Source organism: Spizellomyces punctatus (assembly GCF_000182565.1).
Source record: "Spizellomyces punctatus DAOM BR117 chromosome Unknown supercont1.4, whole genome shotgun sequence".
Taxonomy (NCBI): domain Eukaryota; kingdom Fungi; phylum Chytridiomycota; class Chytridiomycetes; order Spizellomycetales; family Spizellomycetaceae; genus Spizellomyces; species Spizellomyces punctatus.
Window position 1 is genome coordinate 1,590,955 of NW_015971540.1, and position 17,136 is coordinate 1,608,090.

Sequence of the window (17,136 nt, forward strand, 5' to 3'; positions counted from 1 at the left end):
GCATTGTCAATGCTTAGTAACTAATTGAACACCACGTGATATTGCCGGGCTTTGCGCAGATCTCGTCGTCGTTTTTTCTCTCCATTTCCATTCATCTGTGTAGAACAATCGTCGCTGCCGTGAGCTGAAATGTCGGGATATTATCACCAAGAGATGGACCCGTCCGCCTACTACGGAACTGGTGGCGCGCAATACCAAGCAGACTCTTACATGGCATCGCCTTACGTTGCATCAGCAGCTCCAACGACATATACTGGTTCAGCAACCTATTCCGCCCCCGAATATTATTCTGCTCCCTATTACGCCAATCCCGTACCTCCGGTTTCAAGCAATGCGGCTGCATATCCTGTAGGCTACCCAACGAACTCATCGACTGGGGGTGTACCCTATCCAACAGGCTACACGATCGAATCCGAAACCGGCGCTGTCCCATATCCGGCTGGATACACACCGAGTGCTGCAACGGCAAATATTGTGCGTGTCAACACAGATGAAAACAAGAAAGCTGCTGCCCTGGCAGCGCTACCGGTCATGGCACCGCATCCCGGAAAGCATGTGGACAAGAGCGCGGAGAAGGGCAAAAAGAAGAAGACGGTGTTGCGGGCCGCAGGTGGAGAAGCGTGGGAAGATGAAACTCTTCTGGAATGGGACCAGAGTGTGTAGCATGTGCCGCTCGTTGACTGTTTTGTAAACGGATACTCACCTCCTTGGTTATATTGTAGACGATTTCCGCATCTTTTGTGGTGACCTCGGCAACGAAGTAACCGATGATCTCCTCTTCAAAGCCTTTTCAAAATACCCCTCTGTACTCAAAGCCCGAGTTGTTCGCGATAAACGAACGAACAAAAGCAAAGGGTATGGGTTTGTCAGTTTCAAAGATGCTGGTGATTTTGTAAAAGCAATGAAGGAAATGAATGGTGGGTTTAAAATTTATTACATCTTTCCGTTGGTATTTGTGAAACTGACATATGGATCAATGGCCAATAGGAAAATACGTTGGAAACCGGCCTATCAAGTTGCGAAAGTCGACATGGAAGGAGCGAACTGTAGATATCAAGACTCTCAAAAAGATGCAGCAAACATCAATTTTCAAACCTGTCATCAAGAAATAATTTCACCTGATCGTGCAAAAAGTTAAGATATTAGATACTGTTCTGTAATTGATTTAGATTTTGGGGTGCTGGTTGTGCGGTCGATAGTCTCGTTACCGCTTTGGAAACCTGCCTAGCTTGACTGTGTACATATAATGTGATGCTTTTTATGATTATTTTTTCGTTATTCAATTTCACTGTACATGTATGCGCTCGATTATCAGTTGTACCCAGTAGGACGCTGGTGAAATGGGGCGTCATCCATCAAGAGACCGAAAACGAGTATACTGGTGATGAACAGAGCATCATCATTAAGGACCTGTCCTTTGATATCTGCTTCTGCCTAATGCTACATAGTTCATACATACTAACTAGAACAACATACACTGCGGTCCATTTTGAATCCCATACAGTCTTTCTGTTTCTCCCATCTTCCTACTTCATCGCAGAGTGGGCACTGGCTCCGCAAATTGCGCAGAGATATGCGGACATATAAAGGCTGGGCTTGGTCCCGCAGCAGATGATGCGGGTAGGTTGCTTGGCGGTTGCGGCTGCCGTTGCTGTGTGCAAGATCAATATGCAAGCGGTTGTTGTGGACCTGGAGGCTCTCCAGGAGCCGGATTCACCGCCGGTTGTGCAGGTGCGGGCACAGTGCGATGAGGAGTCAAGGCAATCGACAACAAGGCCCACAAAACACCTAATTGTCGCTAGAATGTTAGGCAAGTCCCTCGCAGATATGAAAAAAACAAGGGCTTACAGAGTAATATTAGTGTTGCAAGCACCCCAGAGCCATACCAAAGGAGAGTCGACTACGAAGTTGGAACTCCAGTTATCAACCGGCAACAAGGATTGGGAACTTGAAGGTCCATAGCTCACCTTGTGCTTCCTGAACCAAGTATCACTTTCCACCCGCCTTGCTCTTCTCTTGAACAATGAGCTGGCCGTTTCCAGTTTAGCTACAAAGCATACATATATAAGTATGTTGCATCTCCAGTCAGAAACGACCGAACCCGCTCGAGACACTTGCCTGATCTCTTCTGTATATCTTCCAACCTTTCACCTCGCTCAATCAATTTCCCTACCACCTCATGAGCTCTGTCCGTTGCTGCATTCACTTCAACAATAACTTGCGATGCAGATGTTGATCCCCTGTAGTCGCCCGCGATTGCTCCGTAATTTCTGGCAGTAGATGATGTAGTCAATCCGTCTTGCCGTTTGGCTCGTAGCGCCGACGGAATGTCCGCGTTTGGGTCAGGAGTGAGGGTCGACGATGAGGAGGCTAGGAAGGAGCGTGGAGGTAGAGCTGGTTTGATGCTGTTCTGATATTCTTGATCTTGGCGCAGTTGTCTGGCTTTCGTTGCTGCTGTTGGGAGGACAACTGTGCGCTTGGCCGATGCCGTCTCTGCTGATTCCAAGTCTGCGAGGAGAGGTGACTGGGGTTTTTAAAGATTGAGCCAACTCTGTGGAAAAAGAGTTTGTTGCATGAACGCTCACCCTCTCGTTTTGGTCATCGCTTTCGTCTCGTCCTGCTGCAACCTTATCTACTAGTGTTCTGATGCCGTCTTTGGCTGCGGCGGCCATCTTGAGAATGCGCGGTGTGCGTCCTTTTCTATCCATTACGGTAGAGATGCAAATTTCTGGATATTCGTGCTGTATGTTTATGTTCTTGGCAGCTAAACCGACAAAGCTGGAATATCGATGATGGCATTTTCCATCATGCTCATGATTAGGTTAGCAGAGTCGGGGGAAAAAATAGTAACATTCGAGAATATCCAGACGTCTGGACGAACAACCGTCAAAAGATTGATAAAAAAAAAGATGAACTTAAACACCGGAAGCATCGCACAGCAGTAGATTTCAACTCCGCTGACACGTAAGCGATGGGTTTACATGCGCTCGTTCTTGGCCTTTGCAAAATCCAGGCTTTTCAATTATGTACGGATTAAAGAACAGATTCTTCGAACGTCAAAGTCAATTTTATGTTTCCAGCTGTCCCAGGCTCCCAGCTATAGACCGTCGATAAATAAAACATACCAACAAACCCTTTTCGGAAATGACCAATCTAACAGCCCCTCCGTTTCCTGCACAGCGACAGTCCGTAGTTTCTCCATGAAAAAGCTTCTCGTTGCCGCCCCGCCGTTGGGTCCTGCAGGACGCCAACGTAAGACCGCACCGCCGTGAACCAAACGCCGCGTTCCTCGTTCTGTATATTAAACGCTGGAGTTCGACATTTGAGCTTGCCGTGTTGTTGTTTCGCTCCCTTTCCTTCTTGACTCTGGGCTAGTGATGCTTAAAGTTAACTTGTACGTATGAAAGTTTTTTACTTTCGCGGAGGCATCAGCAATATGGCAATCGTTGAGCTTTGTGGCCTTCTTGTGGCGACAGGACTCACTTTTGTGATCTCTGACTACCTTTTCAACCACAAGAACGCGACAGTTCCTTTGCGTCAGGACACATCCCTATCTTGGGACACCTTGAAAATGTACGGAAATATGTAGAGGCAGGCAAGGCCCATCAGTTCTTCATCGATCTAAACAAGAAATATGGTCCGATCGTGCGTTTCCGATTTCTCTCTGAACTCGATCGTAATTTCGGATCCCATTGCGGCCAAAGAAGTACTTTCCGACTCCACCAGCTTTCCTAGAGGAAACAAGGGACATGTAGTCGCGGACGGCATGGTTTACAATGGACTTTTTATTATGCCCACGTATGAGGTGTGGAAAATGCACCAAAAAGCTGTTGCAGCCGGGATTTGGCCTGACGCATTTGCGACATGCTGTAACAGCAGCGTCCGTAATGGGAGACGAACTGTTGCAATTATGGGATACAGTTTATGATAATGGGCAAAAGGCAAGGGGAGAGTCCGAGAGCCATCATCAATGCTCCTTTGTACATGTCCTGGGAAACGCTGGACGTGCTCGGTCAAGCTTCCTCGTACAAGTTTGAGCACGTTCGATCATTAAAGTCGAATGATGCTGACGCCAAAGCGTTATTCAGAGAGTACGAAGTTATCAACCATGGGTTGACCCGGCGACCTCTCCTGCCGCGTATTCTGTGGAATCTGGCCAAAGTGGGTCCCAATGACATCAAATCTGGTGTTAATGCCATTGTAGATGCTAGAAAAAAGAGATCCGACGCATTTCACGCTAGTGACACCGATGCGGATTTTCTTAATCGTCTACTGTCTTCGGGGAAATTCAGCGATCAGGACATTCTGGGCGAGCTCGTTGCTTTTTTTCATTGCTGAATTTGAAACGGTAGCTATTGCAAAAAGATTGTCAGAATATATGCGGCAACGCTAAAACTGTCCACATTCTCTGGCACACATCCAATACGCTGACAAAGGCCGTGATGTGCCTGGCACAGCACCCGGATGCAATGAAGATGCTACAGGAGGAGGTCGATTCTGTCCTCGGTAGCTCCTTGGATGTGCATTCTGACGATATGTCTCGTCTCATTGTGGTGGACGCTATTGTCAAGGAAACGCTCCGCCTTTACCTTACCATCCCCGTCCTTTGGCGCTCTTGTGTCAAGGAGAGCCCCCTTGTTTCTCACAAGGCTGCCCCAGAAACAATCGTCTATATCAACATCAATTCCGACCATCACGACCCAAAGGTTTACCCAGATCCTCAGTCTTTCCAGCCCAGCCGCTGGCTCAAGGCAGATCCTGCTCCGCCAGGTTCTTTACACCCTTTGGGCTGGGCGTACACAACTGGATCGAACAAAAGATGGCCTTGATCGAAACCAAGGCGCTGTTAGCCAAGATGCAAGCTAGATATACGTGGAAGATTGTTCCTGGGCAAGCATTGCGCATTGTGCATTCCGTTACAGTAGCAAGCGATCTGTAATACATAATCAATATCGTAAGCACTGCGCCGCCCAGCCCCTGACATAGCCTTGGCATCGCGTGGCACAGCAACCCTTTGAATGCCACCCAATGGAGCACGTGCGCTACGTAAGTGGCGCATGTGGTGTCCGCCAAGCCCCTTCGCGTCATCAGCGCGCGGGGGCGGGGTGTCCAATTTCAAACCCGGTTTGGGGTCTATGAAAAGGAACGGGAAGGCGAGAACGGGGATTTTGGAAACGGAAGGAATTAGAGATTTCGTTTCGAGGATATTATTCTATTCGTTGCATCTACAGTCTTGAAGAAAGCATCTTGAGAAACCGGCATTTTGAATGGCAAAGACTTCTCAAGGACAGGATGGAGCGAGACGTCAACCTTCGCTCTTTCTGAACACGTCCCTTAGTTTGAGAAACGATCACGATTCCTACGAGCACGACAATGAACACGAAGCGTCCTATATTTGCGAGAACAGCCCGTTGTTACTCGATTACGGGTACAGAAGAGGGTCGGAAGACAACTGCGATTCAGCAAGTCTTCACTCTCGACCTCCGTCGTACGCGACCCTCGGCTCTCCAACAGATGTGGAGGAGAGCGATGTAGAGATTGAAAGTGAATTTTCGAATGACGTGAAAAAGAGTACATCCAGGTCGTGCTGGTCGCACCTACCTCCAAGAGACACTCTCACGGTGCTGTTGTCATTGTTTATTACGGAGGCGAGTCGCGGTCTGGTGTTGCCTACCATGTACGTTGTCGAGAATATAGTTAATGCCAAGGCTACAGTGGAAACTCATCATGCCTTCCACATTGCAGGTATACTTATGTTACGTTAATGGGAGGAAATCTTTCTACATTGGGTACCATGATTTCGCTATTTTCGGTCGGGCGTCTTATATGCTCGGTTCCATTTGGAACATGGGCGGATAAACGACGCTCCTCTCGGGAAGTATTTATCTTCGCCGCTGTTTTGGCTGCGGCTTCAAATACTTTATACGCATTCTCTTGGGCTTTACCCCGTCCTATATATTGGTTGTATTTCTCGAGGTTGGCATGTGGATTCGCCACTGGCACGGTCGCTGTCTGCAGGTCATATTTAGCGAGTGCGGTGCCTCCAGCTGAACGAACAAAAGCGATTGCGTGGAGCGGCATGGTGAGTCTCGTGCTGTCAAGTGTCCTCAGAAGGAACTTCTGCTGAAATAGAATCGTATTTCCCTAGGCACAATATGCCGGATTTTCCTTGACTCCTGGCATTGCAACACTCATCATGTATTTGGGAGGCGCTTACACAGAGTCCGATACGGCGGACGCATCGTCTGTCGAGAGCGACAACGACAAAACAGGGACGCCGACCTTGTTTGCGTGCATTCTCCCAACTGGAGCTTTAGTTCTCGTGAACATTCTCCTCATCCCAGTCCTTCTCTCGGCGATGCCGAAGCGGGATCCTGTTGCACCGGTGCCTCCGACTCTCCCACAACCAAACGGCACCGCCGCTGTATCCTCTCATGCAGAAGCGAAGCTCTTAAAGTGGGGCTTTGTCCTGTTCTTCACCCTGAATCTTGTCCTACGTGGTGTCATTGGTGTCACGGAAACGATTGCTCCGGAATTGTATCAGCATCATCGCGTGGACGATGAGGCTGCCCTCGAACATTCCGGTCAATTCTTTTTTATGCTGGGAATAATTGGGCTTGTTGTCTTTTTCCTCGTTGATCCCATTCAGCGCCGACTGATCGCCGGACCTCATCTTTTGAATCTGGGAATTGCGGCGGTTATTGCTGGAACGCTCCTCAATGTGGACCCGGAACCGGAGCGTACCAAAGCCAATTGGTTGTCATTTGTGGGTGGAATGACTTTGATATGGTCCATCGGGTCTCCTGTTTGTCAAACCTTGACTGTTTCCATGTACTCTAAAATGCTGGGTAAGAGGCCGCAAGGGTCCCTCATTGGGTGGATCACCACAGCGGGAAGTATCGGGCGAATCTTGTTCCCCTTTTTGATTGGCCTAAAAGACTGTGCTGCATTTTGGGTCAATTGGATGGACGTAGTCTTGTGTTTTGGCTGTGCGGTGGGTGTCCTTGTATTTGAAAGGTGTGTGGGCAAAACGCGAAGGATGCTCGAAGGGAATGAAGAGGTGGGGCCTGATGATGAAACACCGCATCATTCGGACGACGAGTTGGATGGTGAGACGGACAGTGAAGAAGTGCCGATTGACTGCGGAGGGAATGAACGGCTGTCTGGAGGACCGGCGGAGGTCACAAACGCACAGAAAAGATGAGATTCCCTGTTGTATGGATTTGGGTGATTGGCATGTTTGTAAATAGCCTTGTGTAAATATATATCACTTTGAGAACAAAACATTTCGTCCAAATGCTTTGAAGCGTAACAATGTATTAAAATGAACACTATTGTTTGATGCCTACGCACGACTCGTTCTGTTCCATTCCACTGCATCATCAAATCGTACACCTGTGCCCCCAAAAATGTCCAGTGCGCTGAAAGAAGGGTCCTGGTCAGCCAACCGGACACTTGCCATTTTGCCATAACGAATCCCACCTTCCATAGGTCAAATCTACTTTTCCGTTCGACAGCCTTTGCACCAGCGCCAAATCGTTGATATCTACAGGACCGTTTCCTTCATCAAAAATCTGACACTTTCCAATCACGAATTTACAGCGACACTCACCCTTCCCTCCCCCCGCGTAGGTACAAGGTATGGTACACCATTCGCCCAGACCTATAACGTAAGACTACCTTGTTCACAACGCTTTGACGCAAAGCCAAGTTGAAAGACGGTACTTACGTCGAACAAGTTCCTCATCAATGCCTTGACATAGCCCCTCTACGTCTGCAGCGTGAACCAGGAACTCGCTGAGAGTGGATGAGTAAGGAGCTGGATTCATCGGTCGAGAAAAGCCTATCATGGTTACCTGCAGTATTCGGTTATCATGTCCAACGTTTCTGATGCCCATCCCAATGAGTATCAATATTACACGCTCAACACTTCAGGTAATTGCTCACCTTTATTGACTTCTGTATCCGTGGGTGTTTGCCATTTGTCCATGGCTACTATCCACTTGTCGCCTCGTCTCTTGCAGCTTTAACATGATCTTTAGCGATTACAAAAGGATTACGTTCCTTGCAAAAATCCAAAACTTACCTCAGATCTACTACTAAAGACTTTTTACCGATTTTCTCGGCAAGTGCACGGAGACGGTCTATGCTGAACTTTGCATTCGGGAATAGCCAACTTGTTACAATCACCTGTAAGCAAAATGAAAAAGCATATATCAATCAATCATTCTGTGTTCTAGGAAAAAATAGCGCCATTCTCCATTCAAAAATCAAACGCAAATATATCAAGAATCCTCACCCCAAAACGCATACTTTATCTGCACCCGCATCCAGCCATTCCTGGGCGTTATCAATATTGATACCTCCACCAATTTGCAAGCCTTTGGGCCACGCTGTGAGAGCGGACTTTGCTGCCTCGTCATTCTTTGGCCCCAGTTTAATCACATGTGCGCCGTTGAGACCGTTTTGGCGGTAGAGAGCTGCATAATATGACGGTGGATGGCTAAGATATGCAAGCAGGTCAACGAGGAGCACCATGCGACATGACATTTGCCTTACACACTTTACCTCGCGACAAAGTTCGTCTTGAGAACGGAGGGTGCAGAATCGCTCAAAGATGCCCCTACAATCTGTTTCACTTGACCTTCATGGAGGTCAATGCAAGGGCGAAAAACCGTCATGCTCGCCAACGTTTTTCCAACAGCGGAGAGAGTGAAAGCCGATCGAAATGAAGCGTCAATTCCAGATCTTTTGTTGTCATGGCAACTGCGGGTCAATTCGAAGCGCCATCACCTTTCGCTGTACGTTTGTGTGGCGAGATCCTTCAAGCATTTCCATCCCTGCTGGAGAAGCAGCACCCGAGGGTTTTAACGAGACTGCGACGAGAGTGTATTGTAATTTCCTTGATTTTCGTGTACCCACGCTTGGTTCTTTTTGTTTTGAAGGGCATTTCAAAAGCGTTTGTCTTTAGGAGGTACGAGTTGAACTCATTGTGAACTGTGGTCTACTGTTTGTCCTCACGCAACCTCGTTTTAGTCACTCTCCGCCCGTACCCTTTAACGACTCCCGAGTCCCACGTTATGACCACCCCAGAGACAGCACAACCACAACCTCCCCTCCTTCAATCCCGCCGTCACCGTCCCGCTGCAACAGCACCTTGTCCCTCATGTGGTGTCACTCTTGAATTTTCCCTACCGTCATCAACTTCCCCTCGCCCTTCTCCCACTAGCTCTCCGACCTCTGACGGGTATGCATGGGACCATTATCGTGTGCAGTGTTTCTCGTGTTTGGAAGTGGGTAGAATCCCGCTACGTGACGCTAAAAGGAAGGATGAGCCACGGCTTAATGGAGTAGGAGGATCAAATAGGGAGCAGAAAGAGGAGAAGCCGAAGGAGAAGGAAAGGGAAAGGGCTCAAGAACAGCAGCGACGAAAGGTGCCAGCCAAATTTGGGGGGAAGAAAGGCTCAGGTATGTTATAACGAACGGTTTGGGAACTGCAGCGATGGCGTATTCATTTCTATGCCTGTTAGATGAACATCCCATCGAAATGGAATACTATGACTTATTGGGTGTGCAAGCGAGTGCGACGGCGGGGGAAATCAAAAAAGCGTATTACATGAAGGCGATGAAATGCCATCCGGACAAAAATCCGGACGATCCTGATGCTGAGGAGAAGTTCAAATTGATCTCTGAAGCATACCAAGGTGAGTGAATGCCATTGGTGTGGAGCTCTGTAGAGACTGCGGTGTTAATAGTTTATCCTTTTCAGTTCTTTCCGATCCCCAACGCCGTTCATTCTACAACCAGCATGGCAAATCCGCTTCCGGTAGTGATACTCCATTTGTAGATCCTGAGGAATTCTTCAAGCAGCAGTTTGGTGGTGACAAATTTGTGGACATTATCGGGGAGATCTCTATTGCAAAAGACTTTGCGGAAGCCATGTCTGGCCTTGGCGATGGAGGAGGTGACGGGAAAAACAATAAGGACCTGACCGTCGAAGAGAGGGTCGAGATCCGAAATAGACGAGTCGACAAGCTGGTTACCAGCTTGAAGAACAAATTGGCGCTCTACGTCGATGCGTTTCCAATTGAAGTGTCCGCTGATGCAGGGGCCGCAGATGCAACCGGAGCCACAGCACCCCCGTCGCCAGACCGTGAGCGCTTATCTGCGGAAGCGATGGAGGCTTTCCGCACCATGACAGCGTTGGAAGCTGAAACACTAAAAACCGAATCATATGGTGTGGAGCTCTTACATGCTGTTGGATACACATACCAGCTAAAGGCATCACAATGGCTGGCGAAGATTGATGCGGAAGAGGGACCTGTCTTCAAGCGGGCATGGGGATTCGGGAGTCGGATGGCTGGCATAATGAGAGAAAAGGCGCATATCATCGGGGAAACTGTCGGAACATTCAAAACGGCTTTGGATCTGCAATCGAGCTTTGCCAAGCTTCAAGAAATGGAGAAGAAAAAGGATGAAAAGAAGAATGGAACAGGCGCGGAGGGACAAGGCGCTACTGCCGACAAGCCACCCAATCCTTCATCTGATGCAACAAAAGACGATGTGGAGATGACTGCCGAGGAGCGAGAATTGCGCACCAAGTTGGAATACGAGGCGGCTAGCAAAGGATTAGAGGCTCTATGGCGCGGTAGTAAATTGGAGGTGGAGGCTGTGCTGAGGGAGGTCTGTGATAAGGTTTTGGGAGAGGAGACGGAGACGACAAAGGAAGTGAGACGCAGAAGGGCCGAAGCGCTAAGGGCATTGGGACAGGTATATGAGTCCGTTAAGGCGGATCAACCTGGGGCGAGCGGAGCTACTGGGGCGTCATCGGAGGCATCACGATGAAGTATTTGATAATATCGGGGCTTATATCGACGGGTCTTGCAACACACATTGTATCTATGAGTAGTAGTCTTATATACAGAATAAGTATAATGCTCTGCAGCCAATGGTCCTCTCGTATTTCTGGATATGTAAGAGCGAAAGGAAGTTCATTTCTTCATCAAGAGGTAGAGGTTCATGCCAACATCGAAATCCTGCATTTGTCGCTGATCTCCGGTGATGCACAAAAGTAGCCCACCAAAAGACGCATACACGGACCTGGTAGAAAGAAGCACAAGTCAACAAGTCGCTGCCATTCATGTTGTTGAGCAAGAGTCAGGATGGACAGCAGAACACTCACACTTTGCCAGATCCCGAATCATCGAATTTGTACACCTTCCCGTACATCACATAATCGTAATCGTCCGCCAGCGTTCGTTCTCCACTCCGATCTCTCCATGCCTCCTTGTTTTGTGCATCCCCAGCCAAGCCATCCAATGACAGCGTTGTTGCCAGCAAAAAGGCAAACTTGTCTCCGACCTCGAGGGGGTAGATTTCCGTATTTACGTCAAGGAGCACTTCAACGTCCAGTGTTTGGCCCTCAGCTCTAATTCGAGAGACTATCCGGCTGTTCAATACTTCTTCCTATCCAGAGCATACCACCATTCCATAATGCAACCCTACCTCTGTCAAATTTTTTCCCAAAGGGGTCCATGTCTTTCACCTCAAAGGTGGACTGAAACAGTTGGTTCTGCACCCAGCGTGGTGTTAGTAATTAGAAAAGGCATTTCATGTCACGGTACAGGCACTCCACCTTCATGTTATGCACTGGTCGTCCAAAGTTAGGAAGAAGCGTCCCGCTACGGTGGTTGGAGGGGCGGACTGGCAATCTTGCAAATAGAGATCAACAAACACACTCGGTCAGAAACCTGAGATCTACACGAAGTCTTGTTGCCATGGCAATACAACACACCTGCTAAACTGAAGCGACCACTGGGGACATATTGCCAGGAAGCCATCATTTCCGAAATTCACCACGCTTGGCCGGGAGATAATAATTGGCAGCAATTGAACCTTCATGTGTTCGCCGCAGAAAACTCTGCAACACTGGTTTGGAGAAGAAGCCAGCCCACTGCGGCAGAACCTGCTCGTACCCAAAGTCCCAGATGTCGCATGAAGCAGTGAGGACATGGGAATTTAATCGAATGGCTTTAGTGCTGTCTGCGTTGATTAATTGACCAACCGCTTTCAAAGTGACAGTCATTTGCACTTGTCGTCGTCGTCGTCGTCGTTTGCCTCAAAGTGCCTCGTAGCTAAGCTCTATGGCTGAGCCACTCATTGTATCCAATGACAACGAGCAGGAAGGGGCCTAGTTGATCTGTCCGTCCTACAGGAATTAACGTCCAGAAACCTTGTGTGTTGGAGTGTTTTCGTCGCCATGACCTATCGTGACGAAGCAGGCTTCGTTGTGGAAGACGTCCTAATCCCTCCTCCGTATGTGTACTATCAGGTAATACTTTGTGCGTGAGTTGCGTTTCCGCGAGATGTCGGCTGTGATCACAAACAGTCTGGGCGTTTTCTAGTGCCATTGTCATCAACAAGCCCGTATACCCAGCAATACCCAAACTACCCCCACCGGCCATGATGATGAGACCACTGAACCTCCTCGCACTGCAGACATTCTGTCACTATTTCCCATATCCCGAACATACTACTGCGATCACTGTCACCAACTACGATGTCCTCTGTGTATATCGGAGGAAATTGCCTGTTACTATTGCCCGAACTGCTTGTTCGAGGTTCCAACCGCTTCTGTAAAGGCTGAAAAGAATCGGTAAGAAACTCTCCCGCCGCATTTGGTGTACATGACGAGCCTGGACCGACTGGATTCTTACACTTGACTTTGAACACAGATGTGGCCGTAATTGCTTCGAATGCCCTGAATGTCAAAATACATTGACCGTGGTATCATTGGTAGATCCTGCTGCCACTGGAACAGCGGAAACTGCCGCAGGAGGAACCGCACCCGCTACTGGAAATACACATTACTTGTCATGCGGTGCTTGTCGATGGGATTCACTGGAGATTGGACTCCAGTTTGAGCGACCCACGGGCCTTGCAAGTAGGGAGCTTGATTAATCAAACGAATTCTGTCACTCGGCTGAGCGCTGACGTCTAGATTGTATGATTGTATGATCAGCACAGTTGCAACCTGTTGAAGAAGGGCGAGCCGATGTTCGCGAATTTGAAAACCTACGACTGCACTTTGAAAAACTTTTGAAAGTGAAAGACAACGCAAACAATCAGTTCGGGCTTCTTCGAGGTCGAGGCGCGGGTGGAGCGGGCCTGAATCTTCCTTCGTCGCTACTGGCTTCGATTCCGGGATTGGCCTCACTGGCGTCTTTCGGGAACCGATCGGCTGCATCCAGCACGACCAGCCGCGATGCACGACCCGAAAATTACGTTCCTTTAACTGAGCCGCCGTTGAGCGATGACACCGAACGAGTGCAATTGGTACGAGAGGGTGCAAAGAATGGTGGGTACATTTGTGCTACCATATTGCAAACGCTCCATACTGAGCTTCAACACAGTTACCACATTACGACAGAGAATGAATCAACCAAACGACAACCCGATGCAGAAAAGGTGGGGCGACGTAGAAATGTTGGGGAAATTCTTGCAGCTAACTAACCCAAAGTAACGGAGCATAGCGCTCTTTATCCGCAGCGAATACAGCTGCGCACAAAGCGATCTAAACGCTGTCGCAAATGTGAGCATATTTTGGTGAAGCCTGAACAGAAAGCTCAAAGCACCCGATTCAAAATTAAACTCATGGCATCGTAAGCAGTCGCTACACGGTCAACCGTTTCTTATTGGTCATGCTTATCATTCGTGTGTGCACAGACACTTTATTCCGACCATCAGCATTGTAAATTCTCCCTTATCCGATTTAAAATGGGATACTCCCACCCGCATTATTATGAAGTTTTCAAATCCGTTGGAAAGAAGAATCGCGATTTCACTGGCTACCACGCAAAGCGCAAGCACGAGCAGCAGACAGGCCGGTGATTCATTTCAAGCGGAAAGCAATTGTGAGGTAAGGGTACGCGATTGATTCTTGATAGTTTTAGGACTAACAGAAATTCGGGGATGGTGTAGGTAACCGTCGTGGCCCCAAATTTTACAGTTGATCCTGCGAAGGAGATTTGGGAGTATGATGAAGAGGGGACGGAGCAACCCGAAAAGGACAGTCGTGGGGCAGCATCCGCTGTTGGCATTCATGAAAGGGACAAGAACATCACAAGTATTCTTGTTCACGTCACACCGAGGAGAACTCGTGGTGTTGCCTCAAGCAGAAGCAGTAATCAGGAGGTCATCAGGGTACGATCAATATGCGAACGTCCTTGATATGTTCGTCTACTGACATTTGCTATCAGTTCCCACTATTGGTAACGGTTAAGCAGGCAGATGAGGTGCCTGTAGAGTCGCAAGTCACGTCAGCCAACCCGGAGGAATCATCTGGTACGGGACATAACAAATTCGAGCCGTTATCTTTCTGGGTTATGGTTGGCTTGGGAAGGCTAGCGAGGTCCAATGGCTGATGTCTTGAATAAGTAAAACCATATGCAGCACTGCGGCGTACGTTATCACTTCCCGTTGGTAGTCCAGTTATCACACTACTTTTTTATTCAGCTAACTAGTTTCATAAGATCTATGATGCGCGCTCTCTACCGCTAGCGCCTATGCTACCGAGAACTAATCGTCTAGAAGTCCTTCACGATCGAAATTGCTTAGATACTCATTTGCATACTATTTACGTCGTAGATCTCCCCGGGAAACCTAATCGAGAAAACGTATTCACCAATTGTTGACCAGGAGGCACAGGTCGTTCTGGTTTTCTCTGAGCGTTGTCCTGACGAAGAACTCTCAGGATCGGTGTCACATCCTTCCCTGCTGCACGCCATTCCTTCATTAACTGCATCGCATAGTTCTCGAACGCTTCATCTTCCGTTTCTTGTTCTCTTCGCGCGGCAAGCTCGTCTTCAAGTAGTTCTGAACGCTCTTGTTTGCGACGCCGCTCGTTCATTTCCTATGCGGAAAGATATGCCCAGATAAGGGTACTTGTGGACATGAGTGTAATTCACCTATCAGATCCGCTTACCATTTGTTCTTTGTGTGCTTTCTTAAGAATGTCTAAATTCTTGTGTGCCGTTGCCTTTTCAGCTTTTCCCCCCTCTATGAACTCCGTCGCCTCCCTCTCAAATTTCTGCCTTATAGCTAGTCCCTCTTCTAATTCACGACGACGGCGTTCCTGCATTTCTTTGAGCTGGGAATGGAAAGGGAACGATGTCAGAAACAGCAAGATTCTGGCGAGGATGTTGCGGATTACTCACATGTTCTATCTGATAGCTTGCTTCTTGCTCAAGCGCCTTCTTATGCCTAGCCTGTTCCTCCGCCATCCTCTTTTCCCACAACCCATCGTGAGCGTGAATGTTCTTTTCAAGGAACTCTTCTCTCCGACGCTGGTATTCTAGGCTCTGTTCGGCCGCTATGCGTGAAGCAGCTTCGGATTTGTTTTGCCTTTCTCTGTTGAAAAGGGAACATCATCAGATCATAGTGAATCGCACGATTTCTATGTGAAGACCGGATTAAGCCCAACTTACTGAATGATCCTCTTTTCTGCTTCTTTGCGTTGTACTGCAAACAAACGCTTCATCTCCGCAAATTTCTCAGCCTCCTCTTTGAGCAGCTTTTCGTCTTCAAGAATTTTGCGCTTTTCGGCCTTTGTTCAACGACACATGCAAACGTTAGATCCTCGAGTGCATCGAATGACATTAAGCTGTTGCAACTCACTTCGTGCTGCTCTTTTGCTGCGTCCAAAGCTTTCCTTTGTTCCTCTTCCAGTTTGAGTTGGCGTTGCCGATCTGTCAATCGAAGTTCCCGCTCCTGAGCCGCTGCTCTTCGACTTTCCGCCGCCCACTTCTCATCATCTCTCTGAAGGGATGACAACATTTTAGAAAAAGACCGCACGTGAATAGCCCGACGAACAACGTCTCTTACCGTCTCATCTGTGCCAGGGACGTTTGAACTTGCCCTAGACCTACTCTTCCCGTGTCTTTTGGCAGCAACCTGCTGTAGTTGGTCTTCGGCTGTCTGATAGGCGGCTATCCGTGCACGGACCATTGCTTCTTGTTCCTTGCGTAGAGCCTCTTCTTCTGCGTGTCGGAGCCGAGCTTCCTCGGCATGCTTGGCTTTTTCGAGTGTTTTGCGACGCTGCTCGTTCTCAATCAACTGCCTATTCCGTTCCTGAAGTCCAGAGGGTTACCAGATTGTTCGTGCTCTACGTAGAGGTATGTGCCTACCTCAAGGACATTGGATAGCAGAAGGGAAGAATGTAATTGCTTAATTCTGGGCTGTTCGGTACGTTGCATCCACCGAGCTCGATCGATCGCTTCCTGACGTTTAGCGTCTTTAAGTTTTGCCCATTCCTGGTCCACCTTCTGTCTCTCTTCCTATTGCTTGCAAACTCAGCCGGCAGCACCAAAACACAGCATCACCCAGCAGAAGAGTTTCGAACCTCAAGTTTTGCCATGCGCTCTTCTTTGGCAGCAAGTCTTTGTCGGCGCTGCCCCAGAACAGTGTTTCCCCAATTCTGCACTCGATCGAGTGATTTTCGATGGAGTTCTACTTTCTAGAGGCACACCGGAAAAGGTTTTGAGTTTGCGTAGGGTCAGGGCTACATCCACAGACAAATCACCCACCTCCTTTTCCATCATGTTGCGGAGATTCTCTTCAGCCTGTGTTTCCAATGCAAGCCTTTTTGCCCTGTCCAATTCATCCGAAGCGACTAGATGTCCCGGACTAGTATTGCCATATGAAGATTTATGGTCATGGGTAGCATTATATGGGACAAAGTCAACCGCTGATGGAACGACATGATTGAATATAAGCTTATTGGCAAGAAGACAAGTGTTTAAAACGGAAAACGGCGCCGTACGTACCGTTTAGAACCGGGGCAACGCTTGGATTTCCACGGCGTGAGCCAACTGCAACACCGGGCATGTCTGACTACTTTAGAGGTGTAAATGGCCTCAAATCAATGACAGTATTGGACGATACAAATTCCCAACTGAGTGTCGCTTCTAAAATCGTTGTTGAAAAAGTGAACTTTGGAAAATGCAATCACAGGTTTCAAAGAAGATTGGGACTGAGTGCGTATAGGGAGGTCCCCAAGCATAAGCATACTTTTTGGATTGGTAAACGTTAAATTCCCCCGTAAATCTATTTGCGGTCTCGCCGATGGGGGATATCCCT

General features: G+C 48.4%; 9 protein-coding genes across 9 annotated transcripts; 5 read left to right on the forward strand and 4 right to left on the reverse strand.

The window, feature by feature from the left end:
- Positions 1-90: 90 nt before the first annotated feature.
- SPPG_03010 (uncharacterized protein) lies at positions 91-1,300 on the forward strand. Its single transcript, XM_016751294.1, has 3 exons — positions 91-655; positions 723-917; positions 988-1,300. The coding sequence occupies exons 1-3, from the start codon at positions 130-132 to the stop codon at positions 1,110-1,112; spliced, it is 846 nt and encodes a 281-aa protein (XP_016610591.1). The 5' UTR covers positions 91-129; the 3' UTR covers positions 1,113-1,300.
- A 363-nt stretch (positions 1,301-1,663) lies between these two features.
- SPPG_03011 (uncharacterized protein) lies at positions 1,664-2,789 on the reverse strand (the record flags this gene model as incomplete). The annotated part of the gene is made up of 5 exons (XM_016751295.1): positions 2,586-2,789; positions 2,152-2,524; positions 1,968-2,047; positions 1,849-1,900; positions 1,664-1,788 (listed from the first exon to the last, which is right to left on the reverse strand). Exons 1-5 carry the CDS (start codon positions 2,706-2,708, stop codon positions 1,664-1,666), a joined length of 753 nt encoding a protein of 250 aa, XP_016610592.1. The 5' UTR covers positions 2,709-2,789.
- A 1,141-nt stretch (positions 2,790-3,930) lies between these two features.
- SPPG_03012 (uncharacterized protein) lies at positions 3,931-4,829 on the forward strand (the record flags this gene model as incomplete). The annotated part of the gene is made up of 2 exons (XM_016751296.1): positions 3,931-4,317; positions 4,353-4,829. 2 exons carry the CDS (start codon positions 3,931-3,933, stop codon positions 4,827-4,829), a joined length of 864 nt encoding a protein of 287 aa, XP_016610593.1.
- Positions 4,830-5,121: 292 nt separating this feature from the next.
- On the forward strand, positions 5,122-7,338 carry SPPG_03013 (uncharacterized protein). The gene is made up of 3 exons (XM_016751297.1): positions 5,122-5,677; positions 5,746-6,082; positions 6,149-7,338. The coding sequence occupies exons 1-3, from the start codon at positions 5,268-5,270 to the stop codon at positions 7,202-7,204; spliced, it is 1,803 nt and encodes a 600-aa protein (XP_016610594.1). The 5' UTR covers positions 5,122-5,267; the 3' UTR covers positions 7,205-7,338.
- SPPG_03014 (phosphoribosylformimino-5-aminoimidazole carboxamide ribotide isomerase) lies at positions 7,209-8,706 on the reverse strand. Its single transcript, XM_016751298.1, has 9 exons — positions 8,569-8,706; positions 8,314-8,503; positions 8,087-8,190; positions 7,948-8,024; positions 7,857-7,887; positions 7,730-7,797; positions 7,613-7,663; positions 7,483-7,546; positions 7,209-7,421 (listed from the first exon to the last, which is right to left on the reverse strand). Exons 1-9 carry the CDS (start codon positions 8,679-8,681, stop codon positions 7,346-7,348), a joined length of 774 nt encoding a protein of 257 aa, XP_016610595.1. The 5' UTR covers positions 8,682-8,706; the 3' UTR covers positions 7,209-7,345.
- A 106-nt stretch (positions 8,707-8,812) lies between these two features.
- SPPG_03015 (uncharacterized protein) lies at positions 8,813-10,949 on the forward strand. The gene is made up of 4 exons (XM_016751299.1): positions 8,813-8,974; positions 9,037-9,468; positions 9,531-9,704; positions 9,770-10,949. Exons 2-4 carry the CDS (start codon positions 9,081-9,083, stop codon positions 10,843-10,845), a joined length of 1,638 nt encoding a protein of 545 aa, XP_016610596.1. The 5' UTR covers positions 8,813-8,974; positions 9,037-9,080; the 3' UTR covers positions 10,846-10,949.
- SPPG_03016 (DNA-directed RNA polymerase core subunit RPB8) lies at positions 10,818-11,726 on the reverse strand. The gene is made up of 4 exons (XM_016751300.1): positions 11,636-11,726; positions 11,506-11,572; positions 11,183-11,441; positions 10,818-11,100 (listed from the first exon to the last, which is right to left on the reverse strand). Exons 1-4 carry the CDS (start codon positions 11,639-11,641, stop codon positions 10,992-10,994), a joined length of 441 nt encoding a protein of 146 aa, XP_016610597.1. The 5' UTR covers positions 11,642-11,726; the 3' UTR covers positions 10,818-10,991.
- A 119-nt stretch (positions 11,727-11,845) lies between these two features.
- On the forward strand, positions 11,846-15,112 carry SPPG_03017 (uncharacterized protein). The gene is made up of 10 exons (XM_016751301.1): positions 11,846-12,331; positions 12,405-12,655; positions 12,735-12,943; positions 13,022-13,357; positions 13,413-13,467; positions 13,533-13,661; positions 13,726-13,918; positions 13,981-14,202; positions 14,259-14,460; positions 14,532-15,112. The coding sequence occupies exons 1-9, from the start codon at positions 12,260-12,262 to the stop codon at positions 14,421-14,423; spliced, it is 1,632 nt and encodes a 543-aa protein (XP_016610598.1). The 5' UTR covers positions 11,846-12,259; the 3' UTR covers positions 14,424-14,460; positions 14,532-15,112.
- Positions 14,486-17,057, reverse strand: SPPG_03018 (uncharacterized protein). The gene is made up of 10 exons (XM_016751302.1): positions 16,824-17,057; positions 16,584-16,744; positions 16,400-16,513; positions 16,185-16,334; positions 15,883-16,128; positions 15,676-15,816; positions 15,486-15,604; positions 15,216-15,408; positions 14,984-15,148; positions 14,486-14,911 (listed from the first exon to the last, which is right to left on the reverse strand). The coding sequence occupies exons 1-10, from the start codon at positions 16,882-16,884 to the stop codon at positions 14,636-14,638; spliced, it is 1,626 nt and encodes a 541-aa protein (XP_016610599.1). The 5' UTR covers positions 16,885-17,057; the 3' UTR covers positions 14,486-14,635.
- Positions 17,058-17,136: the final 79 nt, after the last annotated feature.